Genomic DNA, 27,692 nt, shown 5'->3' with positions numbered 1-27,692 from the left:
GCCTATAGGTAGTCTTCTTAAAAGCACACCTAATTGTGGAACTGCAGACTGGTCTACCAGATCCGTGTATTCTGGCTGTGACTGTGGTTTTTAGTGCTTCTGCTACAGCGTTCATAGTAGATGATAAATATTAAAAGAATTTTGAACAACTTAAATGTACACTGATGTTTGTTAAGGAAATAAAAGACTTGGTTTTCGATTTGACATATACTTTCATCTTGATTTCTTCTTGCTCCTGAGAGGGACTGAATATGTCTTAGCAAACAAAGAAATAAACAATTGTATCTTTTACCATGTATTAAAGGGAGTGGTTCAGACTTCGACTGCCCCGTGGAAATGCTCTTCAGCCTATATTCTTCAAACATACTCCACTCATATGTATTCACCAGTTCAGACTGAGTCTGCTAACAGGTTACACTATGCCAAACAGCTGGGCTGGAACACTAGTATATTTTCTCCCCACTGGCACTAACGACCAAAAGAAATCACCTGTCCTTTATCCCTTGGATCTGCACCTATTTTTACAAATACGAGCCCCACAACTGTCTTTGAACAGGAAATACTATGTTTTGCCTTGAAAAGCTAGGGAAAAGGAAAGAATTATTGTGTACCATCTTTTAAATTTAGCCACATGCTAAATGGAGAACTCTGTTCACCACACATTTCTTACACACCATTATTATGGCAGAGGTAAAAGCAGAAAGTGTGATTCTGCCAGGCCTATCCTGACTTACGTTAAATCGAAGGACAATACTTTATTAAAACAAAACTCTAGGGTGACTGCTGAACAGACTATAGCACGAGAAACTATTTTCCTTAGTTTTTTTCTTTCTTTCTTTTTTAAATATACAAGGTGTAATTGTAGAGCACATAAAGACTGATTCGTTCTATTTCCTGTAGTGCGGGGCTTGAGTCCAGGTCCTTGTGCATGCTATTTAAGGGTCCATTACTGAACTACAGCCTCAGCCCTCATGAAGGGCTCTGAGTTCACCTTCCTTACTGCCATTCTTTTCTCCTCCCCCTTCTGCTCCAGATTGAGCCCAGATCCTTGTGCATGCAAATCATATATTCTGCCGGAGAGTTGCACTGTCCCCCAACCCCTCCTATATGAGTAGTGTGGTGTGACGACAAATTGTGACTAGCTACGGTGTGGACAATGAGCTGAAACAATTCAACATGCGTGTGAAGCTGCTTTCAGTAGATTTTCTCAAATTCTTATGACAAATAAGCTAAACAGGATCGTTCCCATCAAACAGCTATGGCAACTGGAAATTTGGAAGGTTAGGTAATTGCACAGGTCACAGAGCTGGTAAAAAAGAAACTCAGGAAAATTGATGCTTCAAATTTAATTTGCCAAATACATTTCTGCTTTTCTATTTTAGTTCCCATTTAGAATTCTTGACAGTAACAACTATATTTAAAAAAGCACCCAAGACACATCCCAGCACTTAGAAACCTACTGCATAACATAAATTCCTGGGTTTATTGATTTAACATGAATATATCTATGCCACAGTAGTTAGACCAGGCTGGTCTCGAACTCACAGAGATCCGCCTGCCTCTGCCTCCCGAGTGCTGGGATTAAAGGCGTGCGCCACCACCGCCCGGCCATTTTGCATATTTGATTTTGTTTTTATTTCAAATGAATAAAAGCCAGCTCAACAAATGCAACAATTTAAATTTTTTTAACATATTATAACTGATTTCTACTAATCAATCTAAAAAAACAAGATTTTACTGCATCTCATTTAGATAGAAAAGTGAAGACACAACTTACTATCTTCCTTCAACAGGCTCAATGTCAAGAGTGTTAACTCCACTGCAATGGATTCTTTCAACATCTCTGTCTTTGTTTAACTCCAGTCCCAGGACCCTTCAAAAATTAAAGAGAAAAAGAAAAAACTTAGCAATAAGAAAAACTTTAACATAAGTAAATTCCTTATTTTCCCAAGATTACATGGATTACTGCAAATCTTTAGTCTCTTACCATATTTAAAGGTGTTCAGATTTGTAAATGTAAGCCTCTCAAACAAGTTCCCAACAACTATATGCAAATATTTCACTTGAAACATTACCTTAAATTTCATTTAAAGAGTTTAGTCCTTAAAAAGTTATCTAGGGATAAATTTTCAAGAAAAAGATTCTGATAAACTTGACTGAGGACACCCAGTGGATAAAAGTTTGAATTACACAATTTAAAAGATTCTCATTTCTCTGACAGCATAGAAATGCAAATTATACTTCTTCCTGCAGCAGTCTAAATGAAGTGAATTATTTTCTTTTTCCCATTAGTGTCTTGATTTTTTTACATGTCTTGATTATTCTGAATTCTGCCTTGGGCCCAAACATGAAATGTGTGGTATGACAGTAACCAGAGGCCAAATTTGCTGACTGAAGGACCAAGATGGGAGTTCCAGAAAACTGGGCAATCACAGCAAAAATGGAGATCAGAAGGAGTCCATAAAACAGTTCACAAACTCCAAGACTCATCCTCAAGTGCAACATGCATGGATTCAATCCTGAATACTCTGCAAAAGAATTTCCAGACTCAACCACATGCAACTTAGGTCACTGCCTGGACAGTGAGAGTCATGCACTGGGGAAGACCTAGTGGTTTTGAAGCACAGCCTACAGAGAGGTAGGAACCATAGCCTATATCTAATTTGATAAGTTACTACTGAAACAAAAATATCAATATTCTTCATAGAGTAAAGAAGGACGCCATACCCTGCAAGTGCTCAAAGTATTGAGGATGAAATTCAAAATGATTTATTCTGCATATGAAGAACCATGGAAATTACAACTTCAATGGGAAAAGACTTCAATCAGGAGGAGCTATAGCTGAGACAGCATGGCTTTGGAGCCACACCTCAAGGCAGTCGTAGAAAATGCTTGTGCGAGAGATTATAAACATGTCCATACTCACTTAACGGACTCGGTAGCAGATGGGAACTGGCACAAGCTAACAACATATAGGGAAAGACTTGGGGAAAGGACATAATAGAACTTTAGGGACCAAAGGAACAAGTAAAACAGGACTAAGGTTAATCTAACCAGACTCCAGAAGGACAAGAGAAAGAACACAGGGCAGGCAGTACAGCCAGAAGGAAAAATGACTGAAAACTCGCTGTGAACCTACAAACTTGAGAAGTAAAACAGATGCATGTAGAGTAAACCCAGAGAATGCTAAATCTAGACACACCACAGCCAAATTGCTGACAACTAATGACAACTTTAAAGCAACCCTGGTGTCCCAAGAGACACACTACCCACGTACACATCTGTTCATACGCCTTCCTCCCCAGGTGGAAACTTTTGACACATGTGTTATAAACCAGGAACTTTTGCTAGAGAAAAAGCAGCAGCAGTTGTCAATCATCTCAGCGTAAGACTGAAAGGGAAACATTTAGTCGAATCTCCTTTGCTTTTGCATCCTAAATCAAAAAACACCTAGAATTGCTGCAAATTTGTTTTGTGGGAAAGTATGAATTGAACCCTTGTGGGGGTATTTACCATCATTTTTGCATTTGTAAATCAAAATTTGTGCACATGTAGCTATATTTATTGGAGAAATAAAACATAATAAATCTCAAAAAAAGCAACCAATTGATATAGATAGATATCAATCTATCTACAAAGAAAAAAGATACTGGGATACAATCTGTGCAGCCATCGGATGTCATGGTGGCTTGAAAAGGTATGGCCCCCACAGACTCAAGTTTGAATGCTTGGCCTATAGGAAGTGGCATTATTAGATGCATAGGTGTGGCCTTGTCGGAGGAGGTGTGTCACCGTGGGGGTGGGCTTTTAGGTCTCAGACTTGGCTCCTTCAGGGTTGAACATAATGCATCTAACTCGACCCACACCCACTTTCAGCTTCATTCTTCAAGCAGACGGCAAGCTACGATAATTGTGACCGGCGTTCCAATAATATATTTCAGTATATAAAGCGTAATTGTTGAAAGTAGACAATTTGTTGGTTTTGTTTGTTTCTCAATGATCCTGGAAGCCTGGAATCGTCTTTCAATGGTCTCTAATTCTTAGTATTGGTGAGCTTTGGTAATTCGCTCACGTTGAGCGAGTCAGATCTGTGACTCACTTCTGATTGGCTAGGATATGACAAAAATGATGAGCGAGAAATCCCGAGATTAGGTCACGTGAAGAGGCTGCCTCCCACCTTCTCTGCAGTGTGCTTTGGTGAAAAGTCAGTTGTTATGTTCAGGGATCCTATGGGGTATTTCAAAATAGTGCAAAATTACAAGCACGGCTTCCCCTTGGGAAAATCGAGTACGCCACCAGCATTCGACCCACAGGCATATATCTGAGCCTCAAACTCCACACATCCGATAATTCCTAGCTCTATCCATTCCACCTGCAACCTCACTCCCTGAATGAACGCCCATCAGCTCTCCTGGAGCGACAGTTCCCTAACTCGACCCACACCCACTTTCAATTTCATTCTTCAAGCAGACGGCAAGCTACGATAATTGTGACCGGCGTTCCACCTTCAGACTTTGCTCTACGTGCACAAGCGGGTCTTACTCTCTGGCACCTGCCGATTTCTTCATCTTCGGACCAACGGTCCTGCCATCCTAAGTCCCTGCTCGGGAGTTTCACTCCGTACGTTAGAGGAAAAGACAAGCCGTTCCCTACCTCCGTGTGGACTGCGCTCTCCGCAAACGAAGAGGGTCCTCCAAACCAGACTGTCGAGCTGACAGAAAACTCAACATCTCGGTTCCGCTCACCGGCTGGAGGCCTGGGTGCCGCCATGACACAACTTGGCCCGAGGTGTAACAACACCGTCTCCCATTGGCTCATCCGCGATGTGACGTAACCAACGGGGAACGGCGTTACTGGGAGGCGCGAGAACGCGAACCTGAGCGGTAGGCGGGGCCTCGTGTAGGCGGGCCCTCCCGGCCGGCGCGAGTCCCGGGACACTGAGCTCTGCGCGGCGGCATGGGCTGGTGGCGGGCTGTGCTGCGCTCCTTGTGGAGCTCTCTGTCAAAGGAGGTGAGGGAGCACGTAGGCACGGACCATCTGGGGAACAAATACTACTACATCGCCCAGTACAAGAACTGGAGAGGTGAGAGCGAGGAGCGGCTGCGGGTCGGTGCGCCTCCCAGGCCGGTGTCTGTCGCCGCTATCCGGGGCCGGGCCTCGAGTGTCCCGGCCCCTTCTCCTGGCGTCCGAGGGCTAGGTCGTTGCCTTGGGTGACGAAGCCTGGACCGAGTCCTCTAAGATCTGCCAGAGGTGTTTGGGAAGCATCGGGTAAAGCTTTTGCATCAGTGCCCAGCCAGCCTGGTTTTCTGCTCCTGTCTGTCTGTCTTCAGAGTTTACGTTTTCCAGTGGCGCTGTGGCTGGGGCGCTCGCCCTTGTCACCATCTTTATCTTATAACTATGAAGTATCCACACATACCGATCTTTTCTAATTAGCAGTTCCCGTTTCCTTTCCAGGGAGTCTGCGTCCCAAGACCCTGTGCAGGTCGATTTCAGAGAAGGATCTCTAAAGACGTTTTCAAGAAGTGGAGCGTGTTGTTTGTGGGGGGGGGGGGGGTGTGCTTCGTTTTAGCCAGGCGGCTGTGCCACACACCCTTAATCCCAGCATTTGGGAGACTGAGGCAAGGAATCTTAGAGTTCGAGGCCAGCCTGGTCTACAGAGCGAGTTCTAGGATAGCCAGAGAAATCCTGTCTCAAAATACAAAACAAACAAAAGAGGAGTTCCTTTTTGTTGTTGTTTGACACCACGCCGCAGAGGGGCTTTCACAGTGTCTTCTGCTTTTCTCTATTGCTCCAGTGTAGAGTCTCAGACGTGGAAGAGGAAAGAAGTTGGATTAGAACCTCAGCTCTGACTGAGGTAGCCGAGGGACAAGTCATTTTTTCTCGCCTTGTCTCAGTGGTCTTACATTAAAGAGACAGTAATAGTGTCACTACTGGGACACCTGAAAACCCATTTAACACTGTTTTCGTTTACTTCTCACACTTACCAAGTATGTTAAATGTTTATGTAAAATTGTTTTTACTTAGCTTTTAAAAAAGATTTTAAAAATTCTATGTGTACTGCCTGCATTTATGTATGTATGCCATAGAGGTCAGAAGAGGGCATTTCCTGGAACTGGAGTTAAAGATGGGAGATGGGATTTGAACCTTTGTCTTCTGTTAGTGCAGCAATCACTCTTAACCTCTGAGCCATCTCTCTCCTGACCCTGCTTAGCCCTTTTCTATAACTCATTACCGTGGACTTTTTTTTTTTTAACCTACTGAGCATTTAAATATGGTCTCCTTGCTTCCTATACCCAGACAACCACGGATCTGATTTCTAACATGATGGACTGATTGTTCTGCAAGTTTTATCAGTGAAACGTATAGTAACTCTTCAGATTTCTGAGTTCTTCAATTATGATAATTTTGAAATTCACCCTCCTGTGTACCAAAATGTTAACTCTATGCTAACGTTCCAATATATAGAATGTAATGTAGTTTGCTTATTCATTCACCAGTTCACAAATCTTTAGATTATTACCAGTTTAAGGCTGCCACAAATTAATCATTAACATCCGTGTAGTTACGGCTTTATATAGATAAAGTTCAGCTCTCTTTTAAAGGGTCTGCAAGGAGAATGGCTTTACCAGCCAGTACATGTATGCTTCACTTTGTAAGAAATAAAAGGACCATGGTGGTGTCACATGCCTTTAATCCCAGTACTTGGGAGGCAGAGGCAGGTGGGTCTCTGAGAGTTAGAGGCTAGCCTGGTTGACAGAGTTTCAGGACAGCCAGGGCTACACAGAGAAACACTGTCTCAAAAGAAATAAGGAAGGAAGAAAGGAAACAAAGTGACTAATCAAGCTGGGTGTGGTAGCACACACCTTTAATCCCGGTTTGAAGCCAGCCTGGTCTACAGAGTGAGTTCTAGGACAGCCAGGGACACACAGAGAAACCCTGTCTCAAAGAACAAAAACAAACAAACAAAAGTACTGATATCCTTGTAAATCACCAGCAGCCAGGCTGGAGGGTTCCCTTGTTTCTTTTTTAGTTAATTAGTTGGTAGTCCTGAAATCTCAGTTTTTATTTTGTTTTTTATTTGTTTGTTTCCAAGCACTAAGGAAATGGCCCACTGTTTATAATACTCGTTCAGCAAACAGGAGGGTCTGAGTTTCGATCCCCAGCAGCTACATAAATAGCTAGGCAGGCCACGTGTGAGCCAGGCATGGCTCTGTCTACCTGGCAACCCTAGCATTTCAGGAACAGGCAGGGTGGTGGATGGTCAGGCAGACTAGCCAGGAGGCAAGTTTCCAACTCAGAGACAGTGTCTCAAGGTAATAAAGTAGAGAATATAAGGGAAACATCTGCTATCCAGCTCTGCCCTCCACGTGTGTTTGCACAGGCATGTACACTGGCACACTCAGGTGTGTGCAATGCACACAGTACTCACACACAGCGCAAGCTTTCTTTCCAAATTCAAATGCTAGAAATCAGTCCACATTTCACATTTTGACATGTTAAGAGGTTGATCTAACCGTATGAGTCAGGACACAGAACAGGCACTGCCTTCAGCATCTTGCACATGCTAACCTTTAGTAGTTGTTCTCTCAATTCCTAACCTTGGTAGCTGATTAATTATATCAGAGAGAGTCATAACGTATGTAACTTTTTGAAAATGGCACCTTCTATTCTGCATAATAATGCCTTTGAGAGTCATTGTATGTTTCAGTGGTTGGTATATACGTGTGTGTGCGCGCGTGTGTGTATAAAATTGCTGACTAGTACTCCATGCCAAGGATATACTGTAGTTTGTACATTGACCCATTGATGACCACTTGGGCTGCTTCCGACTTGGGGGCTTAGGGATAGATTTGCCATAAACATTCGCATGTGGATTTTGTATGAACGTTTGTTTTCATTTCTCTAGAGGCATGACTGATTTTTAGCCTTTTATAACACTTATTAATCTCCATACAAGCTCAGTAGCTCCAACTTGCTCTGTAAAATGTAAACAAAAATATACTTACCTGGCATCAGGAGACATTTTTGGAACTCAAGAAATAAATTAGATAATGTCTTTTTAAGAGAGTGAGATTTAATGTCACAGTCTACTTGAGTTGAATTTGGACTTGCTTCTTTGATTTATCACTTAGAGTTTTCAGCATAAGGAGTGTTCATATATTTTGTTTTATTTGTTTAGAAATTTATTGTTTGATATTATGAAGGGTACTTTTCTTCTTTGAAGCAGCCTTCCTATGTAGTCTTGACTGGCCTGGAGCTCTATGATCTCAAAAAGGTCCACCTGCCTTTGCTGTCCCAGTGATGGGATTTTTATCTACTTTGTTTGTTTGAATGAGTGCGTGTGTGTCTCTGTGCACATGCCTGTGTATGGAAACCAGAGATGAATGTCAGCGTCTTCAGTCACTGCCTTCCCAGAGCTCTCTGCTACAGCTGGATTGGCCGGCCAGCATGTCCTAGGGATCCTCCAGTCTCCACCTCCTCAGCACTGAGCTTTCAGGAATATGCTGCAGAGTTGGCTTCTTTTTTTTTTTTTTTGAGATTGAAGAATAGATATTTATTGTTACAATTTTCCTTGTTACCAAAGTTGGAAAAGACACCCACAAAAGATATGTAAAGTTTATCAAGGTGAAGAGACATAAAGCTTCAATTGTTTATGAAAGAATATGTCTTAAGGTCTAGGTTGGAAATACAAGCTATAATAAAAAGTTAATTAGATATAAAACTTTGACCTCACCAAGATAGAATAGATAACAGACCGTTTTCTCCAAAATTGCCAAACACAAGTGGACTGGCAGTCTCAAAAAACAAAACAAAACAACAAACAAAAAATCAATAAGAATGATTATCAGAGCTGGCTTTTTACATGGGTGCTGGGGAATTGAACTCGGGTCCTCACACTTAAACATCAAGCACTTTAACCATGGAACCATTTTTCTAACCCAGTTTTAAAGATTCCCTTTGTAAGCTTAATAGTTCCTTGCTCTTCTCTGATAGTTCAGAGAACTAAGCTAAAATTGCAAAAGCTGAAACTTCGATTGACTTAATCAATTAATAATTACTTGTTTATTTATTTATTGTTTGTGTGTGTGTGTGTGTGTGTGTGTGTGTGTGTGATGCCTGTGCCACAGTGAACTTGTGGATGTCACAAGACAGTTTGGGATTGTCTGTTCTCTCCCTCCACTGTATGTGTTTTGGGGTTCACACTCAGGTCGTCAGGCTTGGAAGCAAGCACCTTTGCTTTCGGAACCATCTGACTGACCCATGGCTTTATTTTTAGATCTGTTTTAGGCTTACAGAAAAAGCTGACTGGAAGCTACTAACATAGTCCCTTTACACTACCGGTGTCTCACATTGGTGTGTTCCCCATTTTCTCCATCCACTTAATCTGTAGTGATCACTTAGTTTTTACTGTCTTTATAATTTCATTTTTTTCTAAGATGCCATAAAGTTGTAACTACATAGTATACAACCCTCTTAGATTGGCTTTTCACTCAATAATATAAATTTACATTATTTCCTTTTTTGTGTGTGTGAGACATAATGGTTTTCTTTCTTCCTGTCTTCTTTCTGTTGATTATATGTTAGAATATGTTTATTGACTTTTTAAGATTAGTAGACTTTATTTTATGTATTTATTTTAAAGTTATGGGGTTTTTTTAGATTTTATTTGTTTCTATTATATGTGTTTTGGTGTTTGGGTGTTTTGCCTGTTTGTATGTTTGTGCCTGCTATGTCTAGGAGGCCACATGAGGTGTCAGGTCCTCTGGAGCTGAAGTTATAAATAACATGCGGATGCTGGGAACTGAACCTCAATCCTCTGGAAGTGCAGCCAGTGCTGAGCCGTCTCTCCGGCCCTTATTTTCATTTCTCTTTATATCTATTTCTCCTCCTCCCCCCACAGAGGCCAGAAGAGGGCATGGGATCCTCTGGAGCTAGTTACAGGGGACTATCCCAGGGTGGCTGTTGAGGACACTGATCTCAGTGAAGTTTTAGACCTATTGATGGAATGTTGATCCGTTTTATAGTATAGCTCTGAGCCTCTTTTATATATAAATTAAGCAGGATTTGGGGAAATTATGAGGTAAACATGAATCAATGGTTTTATTCATTTGAATTTTACATAGTTGTAACACAAGTTAGGAATACATTTTCTCCATTTTCGTTCTCACTGTCTCATAACCTCCAGTCTTTTCTCTGTCATTTTCTTGAGCTTAAATTAACTGTAGTTACCATTCTTTCATTAAATGTTGATTATTTAATATCTTTATACCCAGACACAGGAAGCTCAGCTAAATATGGGGAAATGAAATGATGACCCCATGTTTAAATGAGAGTATTACCTAGTTGGTGGGTACTGTAAAGGCAGTATTAAATGAATTACCTTTTTGTCCAGGATTCTAAAAGTCAAAACAAAACAAACCACATAGATGGGTGAAGAATCTCAAAGAATATTAGAATAGGTAATTAAGATGCAATAAAATAAATGAGTCAGATTAGCCTTGGAGTAATAAATATGCTTACCAGTAATAAGAGTGGCTGTACATGGTGCAGTCACCCTCTTGTGTGGGCCAGGTCGGGACCTGCCCTTCAGACCCACTAAACTGAGTTTTATTACATCATCAGACTTCTGAGGGATGCTTAGCTTTACAGTTTTCCCTTTAGAATCATCATCTAATTATTCAAAACCTGTGCCATCCACTGTTGTGTTTCTAGTAAAGGTGCATTGACTACAAGATCTCAGCCTATTCACATTCATTATCTAATGGCTCACCATTAGTGGGAACAGTTACAAAGAGTATGGAAAGGTAAACACGCAGAACTGAAAGTCTAGCTTCTTTTTTTCGTAAATATTTGGAAGGTGGTAATAAGGTTCCCCGGAATGACGCTTGACTCTTAGCGTTTGGGACGAATGAAAATATTTCCGTTTTTCCAGCAGGTGGCAGCATTGTTCCAAAAATCAAGGTTGACAGTTTCTTTACTTTTTTCTTTAAACTGATTGGAAGGAATGATCACCTCTTTCACACACCCAGGTGGGATCAGAGTGTTTATTTACCTCAACAGCAGCAGCAGCAGCAAAACATAATGAACATGGGAGGAAAGGGAAACACACAAGATGGACAGAGAACAAGGGGCAACATGGCAGTAATAAATACTTTGCTGTCAGTAGTTTTCCTCGAAGATTTCTTTCTTTTTTTAAAAAATTGTTTCCTGGATCCCCTCAGTTGTGTATGAAGTTCACACTCTTAAATACTAATGGTACTTTGGCAAAGAGGGAAAGACCCACTGCTTGCCCTGTGGCTTTCAAATGAGATTCAGCAACTGAATCCTAATCTTGGTTTTCCTGCCAGGGGAGTGTGGGATCTTAGTGCTGAAATGGAGACTAATTGTGGGTGATTGACAAACTGTGTTATATTTATTTTTAAATGAGGCCAAACGTATTTCCTGGAAATGAGTTGCTAGCTCTCTGTTTCCCAGGGCTTCATAGCTGCTTTATGTTAGGACAGTAAGGTCAGTATGAATACTGATCATTGTATCTAGTAATTGCTGTGTGCAGACTGACTTCTTACCATTTGTCAGGAGACACTGCCTTTGTGGGAAAATTACAGGACTTAAGAAAAACAAGAGCGTTGCTTCGTTAAAGCCACTCAATTGTATCGTGTTTACCCAGGGCCCAGTTTCTCCAGTATTTTAAAACAGATTGATTGGTTTCCTCGTCTGACTCTCAGAGAGCTGCTCAGGCCAGCTAGTCATCTCTGCTGCTCTCAAGGCCAAGCTACCTCCCCAGTTACCAACTGCGACGCTTACTCTTAGATGTCAAGGTTGAGTGAGGGCTGGTGTAAATAGCTTCAGAATTACGTGGCAGGCTTCATTATTCAGGTTTGTTTCTATTTTAACCTTTTTTTTTCTAAATCCATTTTTACAAAATGTTGTGTGGAATATATACATTGAAAAAATACCTTGAATGATTTTTAAAAAAAAAAGATTGAATAATTTCAATCATGCTTTTATCTTGCATTCCAGCTGTCTAATGGCTCCATCTTGTGGTATAAATAACAAACTGCACCCTTTACCCTAAATGCTGATTAGTTTTTCCAACTTAGCTGAATACTTCACATAGAATTATTTATATTGCCTCATTTATTAAGACACGAGGCAGTAAACATACATTAGTTGCATCTGTGTCTCTCTAGGGCTTTGCTCTGAAAACCACCCCCCTTTTAATGTATTTTCTGTCTTCTTCAATGTTGGTTCCACCTTAGGGTTCCTTAAGATCCAGAAGCCATTTGTATAGTGAACTGCCTATGGGTAAATAGAATTATTAAATGCATGAATTTAAGCTGCTCATGAATATACACAGCATTCAATAACCCTTAAAATATGTATATAAGGCTGGTTGGTGGTGGCTCACGCCTTTAATCCCAGTACTCAGAGACAGAGACAGGCTAATCTCTGTGAGTTCGAGGCCAGCCTGGTCTATAGAGTGAGTTCCAGGACAGCCAGGCCTATGCAGAGGAACCCTGCCTCAAAAAACCTAAAACAAAAAATATCTAAGGAGTTTTATGATGGTGCCATGAGAAATGGACACGTTTGTCATGAAAAGTAAAGTGTAAATCTTCAGGAACATTAGCCACTAATTACAGCTGTAAGATGGTTGCTACCGTTCAGAATGAATTAAGTATTTTCTCACTATCAGCTTTCCTTAGGTTTCTTTTGAGAAAGTTATATGTAGCTATGCTGGTCGGGATTATGTCGACAGTTACAATCGCACGATGTGATTCTTACGTGCGCTCTTGGTGAGAGTAAGAAGTGGGTTTTTTCTTTTCAAAATTTGAGGGAGTTATCATTTCTCCTAAACTTTTATAATGCTCTTTAATATATCCATTATTGTTTGAATTATTTTTCATATTCCCATCCTGCTACGCTCTTGACCATGTTCTTAATTAAAAATCGATAGTGTTCTTGTAGTTCTGTATTACTGTCTTAGACTCTGTGAAGCTCTTTCCAGTATGTAGCATAATTTGGTGCTTGCACTGTAGACTGCGCTAACATGTGTACTGACTCACATAATTGCTGTTTTTCCTTCTTTAGTGAGAATACCTCAAGCCCAGTAGCAAATGTCAGGTTTGTAGCGCGTGGTTTGGTTTTAGCCATCGCCACCAGTCCATGCAGTCAACACGTTCATCCATCCTGTCCACCCCAGCTCCCAGCACAGCTCATCACCTCCTGAGAAGCAGCAGTGTTATTTTATGTGTCTTGGAGTTAACTGATTTTGTATTTCGCATATTTGTGAGATTGTATTGTATTTGTCTTTCTTTGCCTCTCTCATTTTTTTTAGCACATTCTCTGTGGTTGTTTGAATAGGTTTGACTTGTGTGTTTGAATACTTGGTCATTTAGGAGTGGCACTGTTACGAGGTGTGACCTTGTTGGAGGGGCAGGCTTTGAGGTCTCATATATGCTCAAGCTACGCCCAGGGTGGGGCATTTCATTTCTTGTTGCCTACAGATCAAGATGTAGCGCTCTGAGCTCCTTCTCCAGCCCCGTGCCCGCCTGCATGCTGCCATGCTTCTCACCATGATGATAGTGGACTAAGCCTCTACCCAGCCAGCACCAGTGAAATGTTTTTCTTTACAAGAGTTGCTGTGGTCGTGGTGTCTCTTCACAGCAATAGAATCCCTACGACGTTCTCCAGATCTGTCATTTGGCTGGTTCCACTTCCTGCGTAAGCCTACTCAGATAGCACCACCAACTGGAGACCAAGTGTTCAGAGCCTCTAGGGGACATTTCTCATTCAAACTACCACCACATAATATCCTTTAAGCTTGTTTGTGATGTCACAGATAGGATTTGTGATTCCCTTTTAAACAGCTAAGCAATAGTACATGATGTATACACACTGTATTTTCTTTATTCAGTATCTGTTGACGATGGACATTCAGGTTGAATAATATTGTGTAACATAGGAGTGCCGGTCACTTCGTCAGCTTGGTGACACTATAACAAAACACATGGCACAGGCTGCTTGTGAAGTAAAAAGTTTATTTCAGCTCGTGGTTGTGGAGCTTAGGGCCCCGGTTGGACAGGCAACCTCATTAGTTTGGCCCTCTCCTGAAGTTAATCATGGTGGGAGCTTGTTTCAGACCAAGGAATCATGCCTTAAGGCAGAAAGGTGTGGAGTGTACCACCAGGGCCCTGTGGTCCCTTTTAAAGGCTCACAAAGGCGTGTGTGTGTGTGTGTGTGTGTTTTAGAGAAGACTGTATTGGGAGATCGCAGTTTGTATGACCCCATTATCTGGGGTTGTTGGTTTTGTTTTGTTTTTTGAAGTGAGATACGACAAACAGTGTCCTGCGGATTCTTGTTTAAGCAGTTGCAGGAGGAGGAAGACTGGAGAGGACAGACCACATCTTCAATCTTTTCCACTTGAGATTTTGGTTAGACATCTAAATAGAGATATTCAGAACATTATATAAATTAGCCCGGAATTCAGAAGTCTGATTTGGACATAGAGATTTGCAAGCTACTGACAAGGGCAAGAGCAGATGGTTGAAGTCAGTTGGAAATGGTGGCTGGGTAGTATTGCTAGCTGTCATTTGAGCTGTGGCTTGTTAAGACTGAAGGTGGTGGGAGGCTCGCTTGTTCTACACGGACTCTGAAGACAGAATCTAATATCATAGCATGCCTTGAGTTTCTGTGTATCACTTTGTTCAGAACTGTGGCTTTAACTTTTCCTAGGGTGGCATGAACAACATCTACTCAGTTCAGATAGGGTACTAATGACAGAACAAAGATGGGGCCCTCTCCAAGTCCAGCCTGATGAGTCAGCGAGTTTAATTGGGGTTCCTTACAGGATCACAAGTGAGGAGTTCTTAGAGATGTATGTTAACCTAGGGCAGCTAATCCACTCAAGAGTCACTCTCCCTCTCCAGCAACCATTAACCACCTATGTGTTTATTATTTTAATCGATGCCATTAATTAAAAGGATATAGTCATGTCAAGTCTGGAACATTTTACAGCAGATACTGAGAGTAGCGAGATCTTCTTCTAAGTAATAAAAATGATTATTGTTTTTAAGTAGATTAGATCTTTTAAAAGATGACATCATGAAGTATAAATTCTTTAATTTTATTAAATTGGTTTTTTGTTTTAGTATAATATCTATTTACTGTAATTCTTGTCTTGTTATTTCCTTTTGGTTTCTTAAAATAGGGACTCACTGCATAACCCACGCTGGCCTGGCACTCCTAATACAGACTGGGCTGGTTTCAAACTTGTAATCTTCCTGCCATGAGTGGTGGTTTAAACCACACTCAGCATTTTACTTTAATTCTAATATCTAATGTGGTGGACTTTGATTATTAGCGTTTATGTGATTGCTTTAGCTTCTCTTACTCTAAAGTCAGAACCTCTCTGGGTGTGTGCCTAGGCTTACTTGTCATTCATTTCTTTAAACCTTTCAAACGCTCCTGAAATGAAGTTTTTATACTTTTCTGTTGTCAGCACTCCAGTGATGCCAGTACACAGCAGCTGTTTCGTTAGTGCTTATTAACACTGAGGTGGACCTGGGAGATAGACTTTGGCTCATCTTGCCTCATTACCTTTCTGGCAGAGTTTCCATAGCCTTCTCTTGAAGCAGAATACAGAGGAAAGCAGTCCCTTTGAGGATATGCAAGCCCTTGAGGTGTGTCCTTGTAAACCTGAAGGATTTCCTTGGCATTTTACCTTGTACAGTTGACTTCCTTTTGGTGAGGAGTCCTGGTAGTCTGTCCTTGAGACTGAATTTCATACATTCTGTCTCTGCTTGTCTTGTAGAATGTTCAGCCACACTCCAGCCTATTGAGATGGTCTTTATCATAATAGCGTCCTCACAGACAATCCACATGTACGTTAACATCAGAAGCAGTGCTCCAAATGCCCGATCTCCTGGTCAGGGCACTATTGTGAGTTGTGACTAAGCACACAATGCTGTCCAGTGTTGAGAACAGCGGGGAGTTAGGAACGTGGCAGAACAGGACTTCCTGAACTACGATTTTAGCTATTAGGTGATTAGTAAGAATAAAGGAGAAAAGAATAATTTTCTGTACTTTTTGGTATCTGTAAAGATTAAGAACACATAATTTGTTCCTATGCCTTTTCTTCCTTAAAATGATCTGAAAATTAGTCTCCAGGAAGCTTCAAAAACATCTTTGGGGCGGGCTAGATGGTTTAGTGACTAAAGGTGCTTGCAGATAAACCTGACAACCTGGGTTTCTTACCTAGAACCCACAGGGTCAAAGAAGAGGAGACTCCCACAAATTGTCCTCAAACCTCTGCAAGCGTGCTATGATGTGTGTGTGTGTGTGTGTGTGTGTGTACAAATACACACATAGAATAAATGTAATTTACAATTTAAAAAAAATGTTTGGATTTTCTCCCGTCACTACTGTAGCCCATTGCTATGTACTAGTTACTCATTTCATAAGCTGGAGAACATCAGGACATGGAGAGTGCATACTCACACAACTGTCAATAAAGCCTTCATAACAGAGACCTAAACACAAGAGCGTGTTTCACACGGATTGGGCGTGAATGGTATGAGTGTGCTCGTGATAGCTATGGGTGCCATGCTTATGTGGTGAGCTGCTTCTTGGTCCTTTGCTCTGAGTTTATTGACTGTTGTTTAAAGTGGTATAGATTTCCTGAAAATAGAAACTTGTGCCTTTTTCAATTGCCTTTCCTTCTTTTGTTATCTTTCTTCTTCCAGCAATGGCAATCTGAAGAGAAAGAAATTAGTAATTCTGTCCCATAGAAACTTCTGCTGGAGTGCCTGAAACTGATTGGTGAAACCCTAAAACTTCCTTTTCCCTTCATGTTAGCTCCAGGAAGAGGGTGCTGAAACCAGTGTCAGCTCAGAGTATCATCCCTGTGATGGTGTAACTCAGGTTCCAGGTGTGACTGTAACTAAGCTGATGGGAAGTCTTTGATCTCGCAGTATTTCAGATTTAGACCCTTAAGCATTGGAGCACTTACACAGTTTAAGTAGATAAATCTTACTACAAGGATGCCAGTACTGTTGAGTGGGAAAGAATAGACTTCGACAAATGGTACTGAGACACCATATGCAAAATGGATAACTGTTAACGTAGGAGTTAAGCTTATAAAACATCTAAAAGTACTACCTGTGGATAAACCTCCTTAACCTTAGAGTCGATGTATAATGATAACTGGACAGGCTTCCTAAAGCACAAATGACAAGAAATTAGATTTCATCAACATTAGACCTGTATTCATCGAAGACATTGTCTGGAAAGTTCATAGACAACTTACAGGAGGGAGAAAATACCTGTAATCCTATAGTGTATCTAAATCTAAAGTTAGAACTGCGTTAACTCTGTGATGTAAAGAATGGGGACAAAAAAGGCAATGGAGACCATTAGACCTTTCTGTAAAGATGAAACACAATGGCTAACAAGCTCATAGAAATATGGCCATCTTTCTTCTTTGAAAAAGTAGAAATCAAGAACTTTACCACCTTCAAAGAGGACAAAAAGTGAGTTAGGCCTGGTGACACAGGCCTTTTATAATCCTGGCTGCTTGGGAGACTGAAGCAGGAAGTTACAGTTTTAGGCCTGCCAGTGAATTCGTTTCAAAGTAAACTCAAGGCAAGTCTAATTACTTAGGGAAACCTTGCCTGGAGCCAAACAGTCATTTATTAATGATAATGAAGATGATTAATAATAATAATGATAATATAAGACAAAAGGGCTAGGTGATGAGGCTGTGGCTGAGTTGTTGAATGCTTGTCTAGCATATGCCAGGCTCTAGGTTCAAGCCCTGGTCTGAAAGAAAAGAAAATGATGACGAGGGTAGGAAATGGGAGCTCTCTATGATTCTGGTGAGAGCTGATGATGGTGTACTGCTTGGCACATGTTTAGTAGCCCCTCAGAGGTAGGAAATGGGAGCTCTCTATGACCCTGGTGAGAGCTGATGATGGTGTACTGCTTGGGACATGTTTAGTAGCCCCTCAGAGGGAGTGTTTAGTGTTAAATCTCTACCCCGATCATCAATTCCACTACTGGATGTGTGTCCAAAAAGAAAGTATACTCAGGCAAATGCCTTAAAACAATGTTCACAAAAAAAAAAAACAAAACAATGTTCACAGAAGTCAAAATGGAGAAGCGTCCCAAGTGTCCATCAACAGAAGGATAAACAAAATGTGATACTCCTGATTCATGCCTGCTGCAGGGAGGATGAACCAGTGAGTGTCTTGTGCAAAGTGAAAGAAGCCAAACAAAGATTGATACTGTGCCATTTCATTTATCTGCCTTACCAGAGTGGATAGATACACTCGGGCAGAAGTACCGCTGAGACTACAGGGAACTGTGGTGCACAAGTGGCAGCTTACAATTTAGGGGTTTGTTATTTTTTGGGGGGGGGATAATGGAACTACTTTGGAACCGGGTAAGGGAATGAATGCATTGCAAGTGCACTTTTTACCACTGCTTTTTCCACGTTAAAATAGTAAAATCTATGTCATGTGGATTTTATCTCAGTTAAAAGCAACAAATCAACCTGTAATTCCAGCTGCAAGGAATTCAGTATCCCTTTCTACCCTCCAAGGACACCGCACTTAATACACAAACCCGCACACAGACATACTTAAATGCACATAAAAATAAACAAAATACTATATGAGTGCAAATTCTAGCAATGTGGCTTGGCCATCTAAACCAGATCAAGCCAGGGATAGATAGGATTGGCAGTGAATTAAAAGTATTCTGAAGAATTCACACTATTTTCTAGTGAGACTTGTATAAGGGATAAGTTTAGAAACTAGATTAGGCCTAAAAAATGTTAAATTTCCATCCTGCCTGGCACACTCAGCAGAAGGTGGACAATTAAATTGTATTAACACAGACGAATAATGCTGTTCATATTAGTATTTTTAGAGTACTGTGTGTTTTGGGAAAACTATGCTGTAGAATATTTTTTCTGGAACTATTTAGCCAAAGTTCTTTAAAAATTAAAAATTCTGGGGCTGGAAAGATGGCTCAGCAGTTAAGAACACTGGTGTACTGATTTTTTAAGGTTGAGGTGTGTTTGTTGTATACAGCAGAAGGCTGGGGTTCTGTTTTCTTACCTATTCTGTTAGCTTGTGTCTTTTTATAAGTGAATTGAGTCCATTGATAGTAAGAGATATTAATGAGCAGTGATTGTTATAACCCCAGAGAAGCTAGGTAAAAAGGAGGCCCCTAAGAGGGACACATGGAGGACATCTCCGGGGTAAACTGGGAAGGGGAGGATGGGGAATGGAAGCAGGAGGGATTGAGAGTGCCGAGTGGAAGATTGGCGGGGAGGGAGAGCAATGAGAGAGATACCTTGATAGAGCAATTATAGGCTTAGGGAGAAACCTGGTGCTAGGGAAACTCCCAGGAATCCACAAGATTGACCCCAGTTAAGAATCCTAGCAATAGTGTAGAGGGTGCCTGAACTGACCTTCCTCTGTAATCAGATTAGTGACTACCCCAGTTGTTATTATAGAACCTACATTCAGTAACTGGTGGAAGCAGATGCAGTGATCCACAGACAAACACTGGGCTGAGCTCCTGGAGTTCAGTTGAAGAGAAGGAGGAGGGATCATATGAGCAAGGGAGGGGATCAAGATCATGATGGGGAGAACCACAGAGACAGCTGACCGACAGTGGGAGCTCACCGACTCTGGACTGACAGCTGGGGAACCTTCGTGGGCCTGAAGTAGGCCCTCTGAATGTGGGTGAAAGTTATGTGACTTGATCTGTTTGGGGGGTGGGGTCTGTTAGTGGGACCAGGTGCATGAACTGACTTTTTGGATCCCATTCCCTATGGTGGAATACCTTACTCAGCTTTGATACAGGGGTGATGGGCTTGGTCCTGCCTCAACTTAATGTGCTAGACATTGTTGACTCCCCAAGGGAGACCTTACCCTCTCTGAGGAGTGGATGGGCTGGGGAGAAGGGGAATGAGGAGAAGTGGAGTTGGTATGTAAAATGAAAAAAATTTCTAAACAAAAAAATAAATTAACTGAAGAAAAAAGAACATTTGGTGTTTTTCTAGAGGATCTGGGCTTGATTCCCAGCACCTCTGTAGTGGGTCACAACCAGCTAGAACTCCAGTTCCAGGGGCTCTGATATCCCCTTCTGACCTTTGCTGGCACCAGACACACGTCTAGAGCATAGACATATATTCAATCAAAACACCTGTACACATAGAAAATTAAAATAAGAATAAAACATTAATATCTTAATAATATATTTTGCTTTATTATAAGCTTTTGCTTTTTATAATAGAAAATTTGATAATGTTTACAATTCTAGAAAAATTTTCTTTTTTGGTCTGGAATTCACATAATGAATTTCAGCAGACTAAATAAAAATGTTAGAGGACAGCATAAAGGAAAAATTGAAATATAGTTATAATTGCTTGCTAAGGAGTATAATAAAACTCAGTGGAGAATCAGTGCTTCTATAATTTGTTAGCATGAAAAATCTGCAAACCCTCACAAAGCTGAGCGAGTGAAGTGAACATCCCTTTCAGTGGGCGTGTGTGGATTTAATGATAACTGTGCACTACATGGTTCTGCTAATGGCACTGAGACATTTTGCTGTCACATTTGAGATGTTATGTTGATGGAGGGAAGCTCAGCCTCTTGACTGTCTCTTCTGCCTCTCGAGTACTAATACATTCAGCACTTTCTAAGTGGTGTGCTAATGCTTTACTCATAAGTTATCTTATTTTGTGTTTAATGTTAGTAAATGTTGATAGGAAGTCATACAGATACAATCTTAGGTGTGTTTCTCTAATGATAATGAGAGAGGGAGAGAGAGAGAGAGAGACAGAGAGAGACAGAGAGAGAGGAGAGAGAAATTTGCGGTCAGTTAAGATGGCTTAACTGGGAAGGACACTTTCTACTAGCTTGATGCCCCAGGGCTGGATTTAATACCTGTGACCCACATTGTAGAAAGAGAACCAGCTCCTACAAGTTATCCTCTGGCCTCTACATACATGCTATGGCATAACACAAGAGAATGTGTGTGTGTGCTCATACACAATGAACAAATATTCATAAAAATAAATTTAATTAGAAAAGTCAAACTTACTGAAATGGAAGCAGTGCTTCCTTTTGGAGATGACCCTTTTGACCTGCCATCAGCCTGCAGGATGGAGGAACTGGGAACTGTGTATACATCCTCACTGGATCAATTGCAGCTTCTCACTCGGCTCTTTGATAGGTCATCCATCAGCTTCCTCTGACATCCCGTGACCAGTGACTGCTGGAGAGGGAGCATCTAGCGTACACAGAAGTTTGCACATGAGTGTGCTGTAGGTCATAGATCAATGAGAGGCCCAGTCATGTTAACAGCAGACCAGCTACAGCTGGTAAGAGAGGTGCTGCAAGTTGAGAGTGAGGAATAGGAAGAGCACAGCTTTGGAATGAGGCAGAGGGACAAAGTATGACTTCTGGTCCACCTTCTTTCTCATTCTTCTGTGAATCATTACCGCATTACACTATGGCCTTTTTCTAACGACAACCTCTCTTTGGGCATCCAGCCACCACATGATACTATTCTCAAGGTTCTATTCTTATTCTCTTTCCTTGGCAGAAATACCCCAGGGGAAGAAGCCAACACCGCTCCCCATCCCCAATTACTTTCTAACTATTTCTCCTATCCCATATCCCCAGCTATTCCCCTCAAGGCTTTTCTTTCTCTAATAAGTCCAGATGGGCCCACCTTCTTTTTACTTTTGCTTTTACGTTGTATTTGTCTTCCTGTGTATTTAATGAGCTCTTCCCTACTCCACAATTGCCTGCATTTAAAAATGATTGCAAGGGTGCAAAGAAGGATTTGCAGCAGTTCCCCATGCAACTTTTATTTCTAAACTAAAAACTACTTATAAATACCATTGTGAAGCTTGTGAATCAGCATTCCAGACTTGTAATTGTGCCCATGTGCTGTCTGCTTTCCATTAATATCTGGTGGCATCTCACTGAACATATTTTTCTCACCTGTGCCATTGTGACAGTCTGGGAGACAGACTATTGGTCTCAAGGTAGTGAATCCTTATTAAATATAGTTTGGTTGGAAGCTATGTGTGATAAATATTCTATCTCTTTAGATATTAAAGCTTATTACATTGTGATGAATGATTTAATAAATAAAAGGAAGTCAGAGTTTCTGTTACCACTGCGATGTCTTATATTAGAGACGTTTTTCCCTTTGTGTTTTTCTCTTTTAGACACTAACCTCAGGACTTGGCATCTCAGGCATCATCTACAGCCCCTGGTCAGACCTTCCTTTATGACACGACCATCGCTGGTCCAGTGCCAGCTCAGATTATCTCTAAAAGTGAAACAAGATGGCAAACCTTGCTTGTTTTGTTTGCCCTCAAACCCGGTGTTCTCTCCAGCTGGATTAGGACCTGGAGGAAATGCTGATGGAAGGATGGCGGGAGCTCCAGCAGTGGACAGGGTGGGCCTGGAGAGGACCAGAGCAGTGCTGCCATTGTGCCTTTCCAGCTCATCCTCACAGGCTCGCTAACTTTAAGTCACCACATAGGCTTTTTATTCCCCTACTCTGTGACTCCTTTCTAGTCCTCGCTTAAGATCAGTAATGTGGTCTTGTTCAGTATCCGACTCACTCATCTGTTGGGTTAGGGAAGGAGGACATTCGCTCCTAATCCTTTAGGGTCCTAATATTATTTCATATTCATTCTGATTTAAGATTCTGAAAATGTGGTTTTGTGTTTCAAAATCTATCACGGTTTAATCATTGCAGAAGTTCAAGGGCATTGGAAAAAGTATAATTTATGGTTCCCTTTCCCTCTCAGCATGAATAACTTCAGATTCAGTAAAGTGCTGCTTTGGCTTTTCTTCCCCAAATGGTTTACTTCTCTGACTCACTTCAGTGGTTGCCTGTTTTCCCTTTCAGAAATGTCTGCTCTCTCACCAGGACACTAAAACACTGTGCAGATGTACAGTTGGATACAATGATGCCAATATAATATATGCACTGTTCAATAATTTATTTTGTATCTGGAGTGATGCATCTGTTTCCTTCTTGTGGGAGGGGGTTTGAGCTTCATTTTCAATGTCATTTTAGGTACTGGTCCAATTCTTCCATCCAGTTAACCAAAAATGAAAATTTCCATCTGTTCAATTGCCATTCAGAGGAATGTTTTATCTCTGAAGCACATTATGACAACTAAAATTGACAGCATAATCAGTCTGAGTTTTTTTCTCTTTCATTCCTCTTCATATTCCCTTGAGCTTTAACAAGAAAGGAGTCCTTTTTTCTTTTTTCTTTTTTTAATAGCCGCCCAAGAATTAGGGAGCTGATTTTCTTCTCTCCAGTAGCTATAGACCAGCAGAGCATGCATGGCTGCTGTCCGCTATTCAGTGCTTCATTATATGTATTTTTTTCTGTCCATTAGTAACCCTACTTGTTAGCTAAATGCTGTTAGCAGAACAATACAGAGTTCTGTTTCTTAAGAGTAGATATCTGCCATGCTATGTAGTGTTCCCTTGCACTCCCAGATTCTCTCCAATTGGAAGGAATAGTTACAGGCTGATCTTTATTATTAGTATGTAATTTTTAAAAGAATCTAGCTAAGGAAATCTTTGTAATATACTTGTAAAGCTTTTTTAACTTTTAAAGACTTGGAAACATTGTTCCAAATAGCTTCATTGCTGAAATAGCAGAAATGGTTCCTTTCCTGTACTGTTAACATTGGAGTTTAAGTTAGCCAGTTAATGAAGAAATTTTAGATGCAATGAATAACCTGTGGTTCTATCTACCAACTGCAGAGCTAAGTCGTTGGAGGATTAACAGGATCAAAATAAAATAGCTGGTTCTTGTGACAATTTCCTAATATATTATAAATACCAATACACTGGGACCAGCTGTGTTGAACTCTATAGATAGCTATTTTTTAATGTCTATACTTTAATAAATTCCTCTGATGCCTGTACCTCTTCTTGTGTTCTCAAAGAATTATGATGTTTTGTATAATAATAACTAGCACTTTGCTGTCCTATATAATATTTGCACCACAGCCTTTGAAGTCTCTGCACTTGCATGGTTACGCACACTAAGTTTGTCTTTATTCTCCCTTGGCCCATGCTATTGGCTTACAGATTTCCCATTGTCTACCTAATGTTTCATGTACCTCTGTGTAGCAACCATGTCAATTATAAATTGTGTTACCCAATGGAAAGTACTGCTTTAAAACTGTAGGAATTAATGTTTTCTTATGATATAAAAGTCTGATAGACTGGACAGCCAGCTAGCTGTAGGCTGTTCAATATATGGAACATTTTGCAGCTTGATTGTGAGGCCTGTTGGTATATCATATAAAAGGATAAAGAGAACGCTTGAGTGTGTGAAACATTACCACTGAAGGATTCCAGCTTTGCATTAGATTTTTTTCTTTATTGACATGAAATATTTGTACATTTTATGATAGATTGAGTAAATTTAAATATCCTGTCGTTAGGATCCGAGGATCTGAGTAATTCGGTAATTAAAATGTTACTTATGTCTTACTCTTACTTCTCAGTCCCGTGAATGAACAGGTTTTTAGGGGTGTGCAGTACTAAAGACATAGTCATATACTTTAAGAGGAGTACAATCTATTACCATACCAGTCCTTTCTTTTTAAATTCATTTTAAGCTACTCTCCTTAATGACCTAAAACAACAAAGGAGTTGAGAGAAAGAGGAGGCGGCTTTGGGAGGAAGACGCTGGATGGGGAAGATGTAAGGAAGATGTTGCTAGCTGGGGGAGGATGGGAAGGAAGAAGGGTGAGGGCTCTGGGGACTGTTGGTCACGTTTAAAGGATGGGAATAAGTTGCTGTAGAGTTTAGAAGTCCTCTTCTGTTTCTTCCACTAGTTCTGGGGAAGACTTATAAACAAAAACAATCAGAGTAGGAACTTTCTTAAATTGGGAAGACAGTGGGTAGGATTGCGACAGTGCCGTGGAAGAGAGTGGTATGAACTAGTTTGTTCTTTTAGGTGCTCACGTGCTGCTTTTGTCACTCTGGCACCTAAAAATTCAAGGCTTGGAATCTGAAATGTTACTTTCTTCAGTAAGTATATAATAATAGTATATTTTACATAAGCAGTGTCGGATGAAGAGGATACAGAAATAAAGCAGATTCAGTCCTGCTTTGCCAGCAATCCAGGATTAGATGCTGAGTTTGAATCCTAGCTCAAACACTAAGTAATTCTCTGATTCATTCACACACGTTTATTGAATGCATACTATACACTTGATTTTTATTGTGTTACTCGACTTTGGCAAATAAAATATAAAAGGTATATGCTCTGTCACTCTCCTTTTAGAAAATGTGGTATACTAGCAGAAAAAGAAATATATAAATGCCGTAGATCTGTAGAACAAGACAGGGAGAGGATCGAGTGGGTTCTGCACTTGACTGAATGGTGAGAAAAGGCCTTGACTGAATGGTGAGAAAAGGCCTAAAGGCAGGAACGACGTTCTGTTCCTAGAAGGAAGGCTTGCAATTGTCCTCAGTGAATAAGACGAGAGTAACATGAAATGAGATCAGCTGCTGTCTGATTCCTCCTCACGCAGAGGTCATTGGTTATGGTACAGAGTTTGGTTTTTATTCAAAATACTTTTGGAAGCTCTTGGAAGATTTTAAGTGGGATAGTTACATGATCTGACTTCCTGTTTTGGCTTTTTGATTTTTTAAAAAAATAGCCCTTTTGTCCTATTTGTTTTGTAAAGTTGGAATGTTCAAAATGGACGTTGAAAATTAGTTATGCCATTTTACATTTTTGCTTAACTGGGAAAACTGAAAATTTGAAATAAACTGGTGTTTCCTAGGAACCTGTACTGACAGTGTCTTTGCCCACTAGAGCCAGTGAGCCTTGACGGGAGACTGAAGGTCATACTCAGCTTGGTAGCCTCAGTCCTGGACTGGTAACTCGCACCTTTTAGGTGAATAGTGTTAGGCCTGAGGAGACTGGATAGGGGCAGTGATCACAGAGGGAGCTTCTCACATCAAAGACTCACCCCTAAGATGTTAAAGCTTTCCAGAGATAGCGACTTATCCCAAGCACTGAATGCAAAATAGTCTAGGCTAGGCCCTAAGTTTCCTCAATAGACACTGACAAGCTAGATCCTATATGACATAATATACTTTCACTATGATAAGATTTGTTTATTCATTTTTGAGATAGGGTTTTGTTTTTTTTTGTTTTTTTTTTTTTTCTGTGCAGCCCAGGCTGGCCTCAAACTCACATTTCTCATGCCTCTATCTCATGTGTGCCGGGATTGTAAGGATGTACCATACACCTGGCTACACTTTATTTATTTATTTATTTTTTATTTTTTATTTTTTTTGGTTTTTCGAGACAGGGTTTCTCTGTAGTTGGCTACACTTTAAAACAAAAATTACACTAATTTTTAAGTTAGAAGTTGTAGTAGTTTGAAAGAAAATGGCCCCCAAAGGGAGGGGCACTTTTAGGAGATGTGGCCTTGTTGGAGGAAATGTGTCACTGTGGGGGCAGGCTTGAGGCTCATGTATACTCAAGCTACTCCCAGTATCACAGACCACTACCTGTTACCTGTGAGTCAAGATGTTAGGACTCTCTACTTGTCCAGGACCATGTTTGTCTGTACCCCACCATGTCCCACCATGATGATAATGCACTCAACCACTGAGAATGTGAGCCACCCAACTTAATGTTTTCCTTTATAAGAGGTGCTGTGGTCATGGTGCCTCTTCACAGCAATAGAAACTCTAAGACAGAAGTTATGTTAATACATAGCTTATCATTCCTATAAATGTGTCTAATGAATGTACTTGAATGCATTACTGTCTTGTTAGTTAATATCAAAAGAAACTTGATTTTTCTCTATTTAAATTCAGTGGTTGTTTGACTTACCGGAAATATTCAATAATGCTATATTTCTAGTTTTGTAAAAAGCTGTCAGTCGATATTCAGTGCTTAAGAAACTCATAATAGCATCTCTCAAGCCTTGATTACCAAGAGTAGTCTTAAAAAACATTGACGGGTTGGAGGAAGCTCAGTGGTTAAGAGCACTGGCTACTCTTAGATAGGACTCAGTTTCAATTCCCAGTGCCCATATGGCAACTCATAACCATCTGTAACTACACTTCCAGGGGATCCAACTCCCTCTTCTGGTCACTCTGGACACCAGGCACCAGATTCATAGACATATTCAGATGAAACACCCATACATGATGTGGGAGTGTCATATATCAATCTGTTGATTTCATTGGTTAAAAAATAAAGAAACTGCTTGGCTGGCCCTCATAGGTTAAAACATAGGTGGGAGGAGTAAACAGAACAGAAGGCTGGGAGAAAGAAGCTGAGTCAGGGAGTCGCCATGATTCTCCCACTCCAGACAGACACAGATTAAGATCATTCCTGGTAAGATAGCTCGTGGGCTACACAGATTATAAGAAATGGGCTAGTCCAGATGCGAGAGTTAGCCGAGAAAAGGCTAGATATAATGGGCCAAGCGGTGTTTAAAAGAATACAGTTTCCATGTAATTATTTCGGGTAAAGCTAGCCGTGCGGGCGGCCGGGTGCCGGAACGTAGCCCCGCCGCTCTTACTACTACACATACATATAAAACTTTAAAATTGCTTTAAAAAATTAAAATAAAAGATTCTTAAATTTTTTTT

At 40.7% G+C, this 27,692-nt stretch overlaps 2 protein-coding genes across 3 annotated transcripts in view; one reads left to right on the top strand and one right to left on the bottom strand.

The window, feature by feature from the left end:
- Nucleotides 1–4,802, bottom strand: part of Ercc8 (ERCC excision repair 8, CSA ubiquitin ligase complex subunit) — a 36,205-nt gene extending 31,403 nt beyond the window's left edge. Inside the window, exons 1-2 of one of the 2 annotated variants that reach the window (XM_005356772.2) lie at nucleotides 4,654–4,802; nucleotides 1,778–1,873 (exon numbers count right to left, since the gene is read on the bottom strand). In XM_005356772.2, coding sequence (XP_005356829.1) covers nucleotides 1,778–1,873; nucleotides 4,654–4,730 — 173 coding nt within the window. In that variant the 5' untranslated portion in view covers nucleotides 4,731–4,802. The remainder of the gene's footprint in view (nucleotides 1–1,777; nucleotides 1,874–4,653) is intronic. The other variant, XM_013349795.2, reaches the window with a different exon arrangement.
- A 108-nt stretch (nucleotides 4,803–4,910) lies between these two features.
- Nucleotides 4,911–27,692, top strand: part of Ndufaf2 (NADH:ubiquinone oxidoreductase complex assembly factor 2) — a 118,631-nt gene continuing 95,849 nt past the window's right edge. Inside the window, exon 1 of the mRNA XM_005356771.2 lies at nucleotides 4,911–5,083. Coding sequence (XP_005356828.1) covers nucleotides 4,957–5,083 — 127 coding nt within the window. The 5' untranslated portion in view covers nucleotides 4,911–4,956. The remainder of the gene's footprint in view (nucleotides 5,084–27,692) is intronic.

The sequence above is a fragment of the Microtus ochrogaster genome, chromosome 19 (assembly GCF_000317375.1).
Source record: "Microtus ochrogaster isolate Prairie Vole_2 chromosome 19, MicOch1.0, whole genome shotgun sequence".
NCBI lineage: Eukaryota > Metazoa > Chordata > Mammalia > Rodentia > Cricetidae > Microtus > Microtus ochrogaster.
This window is presented reverse-complemented; position numbering and strand designations above follow the sequence as displayed.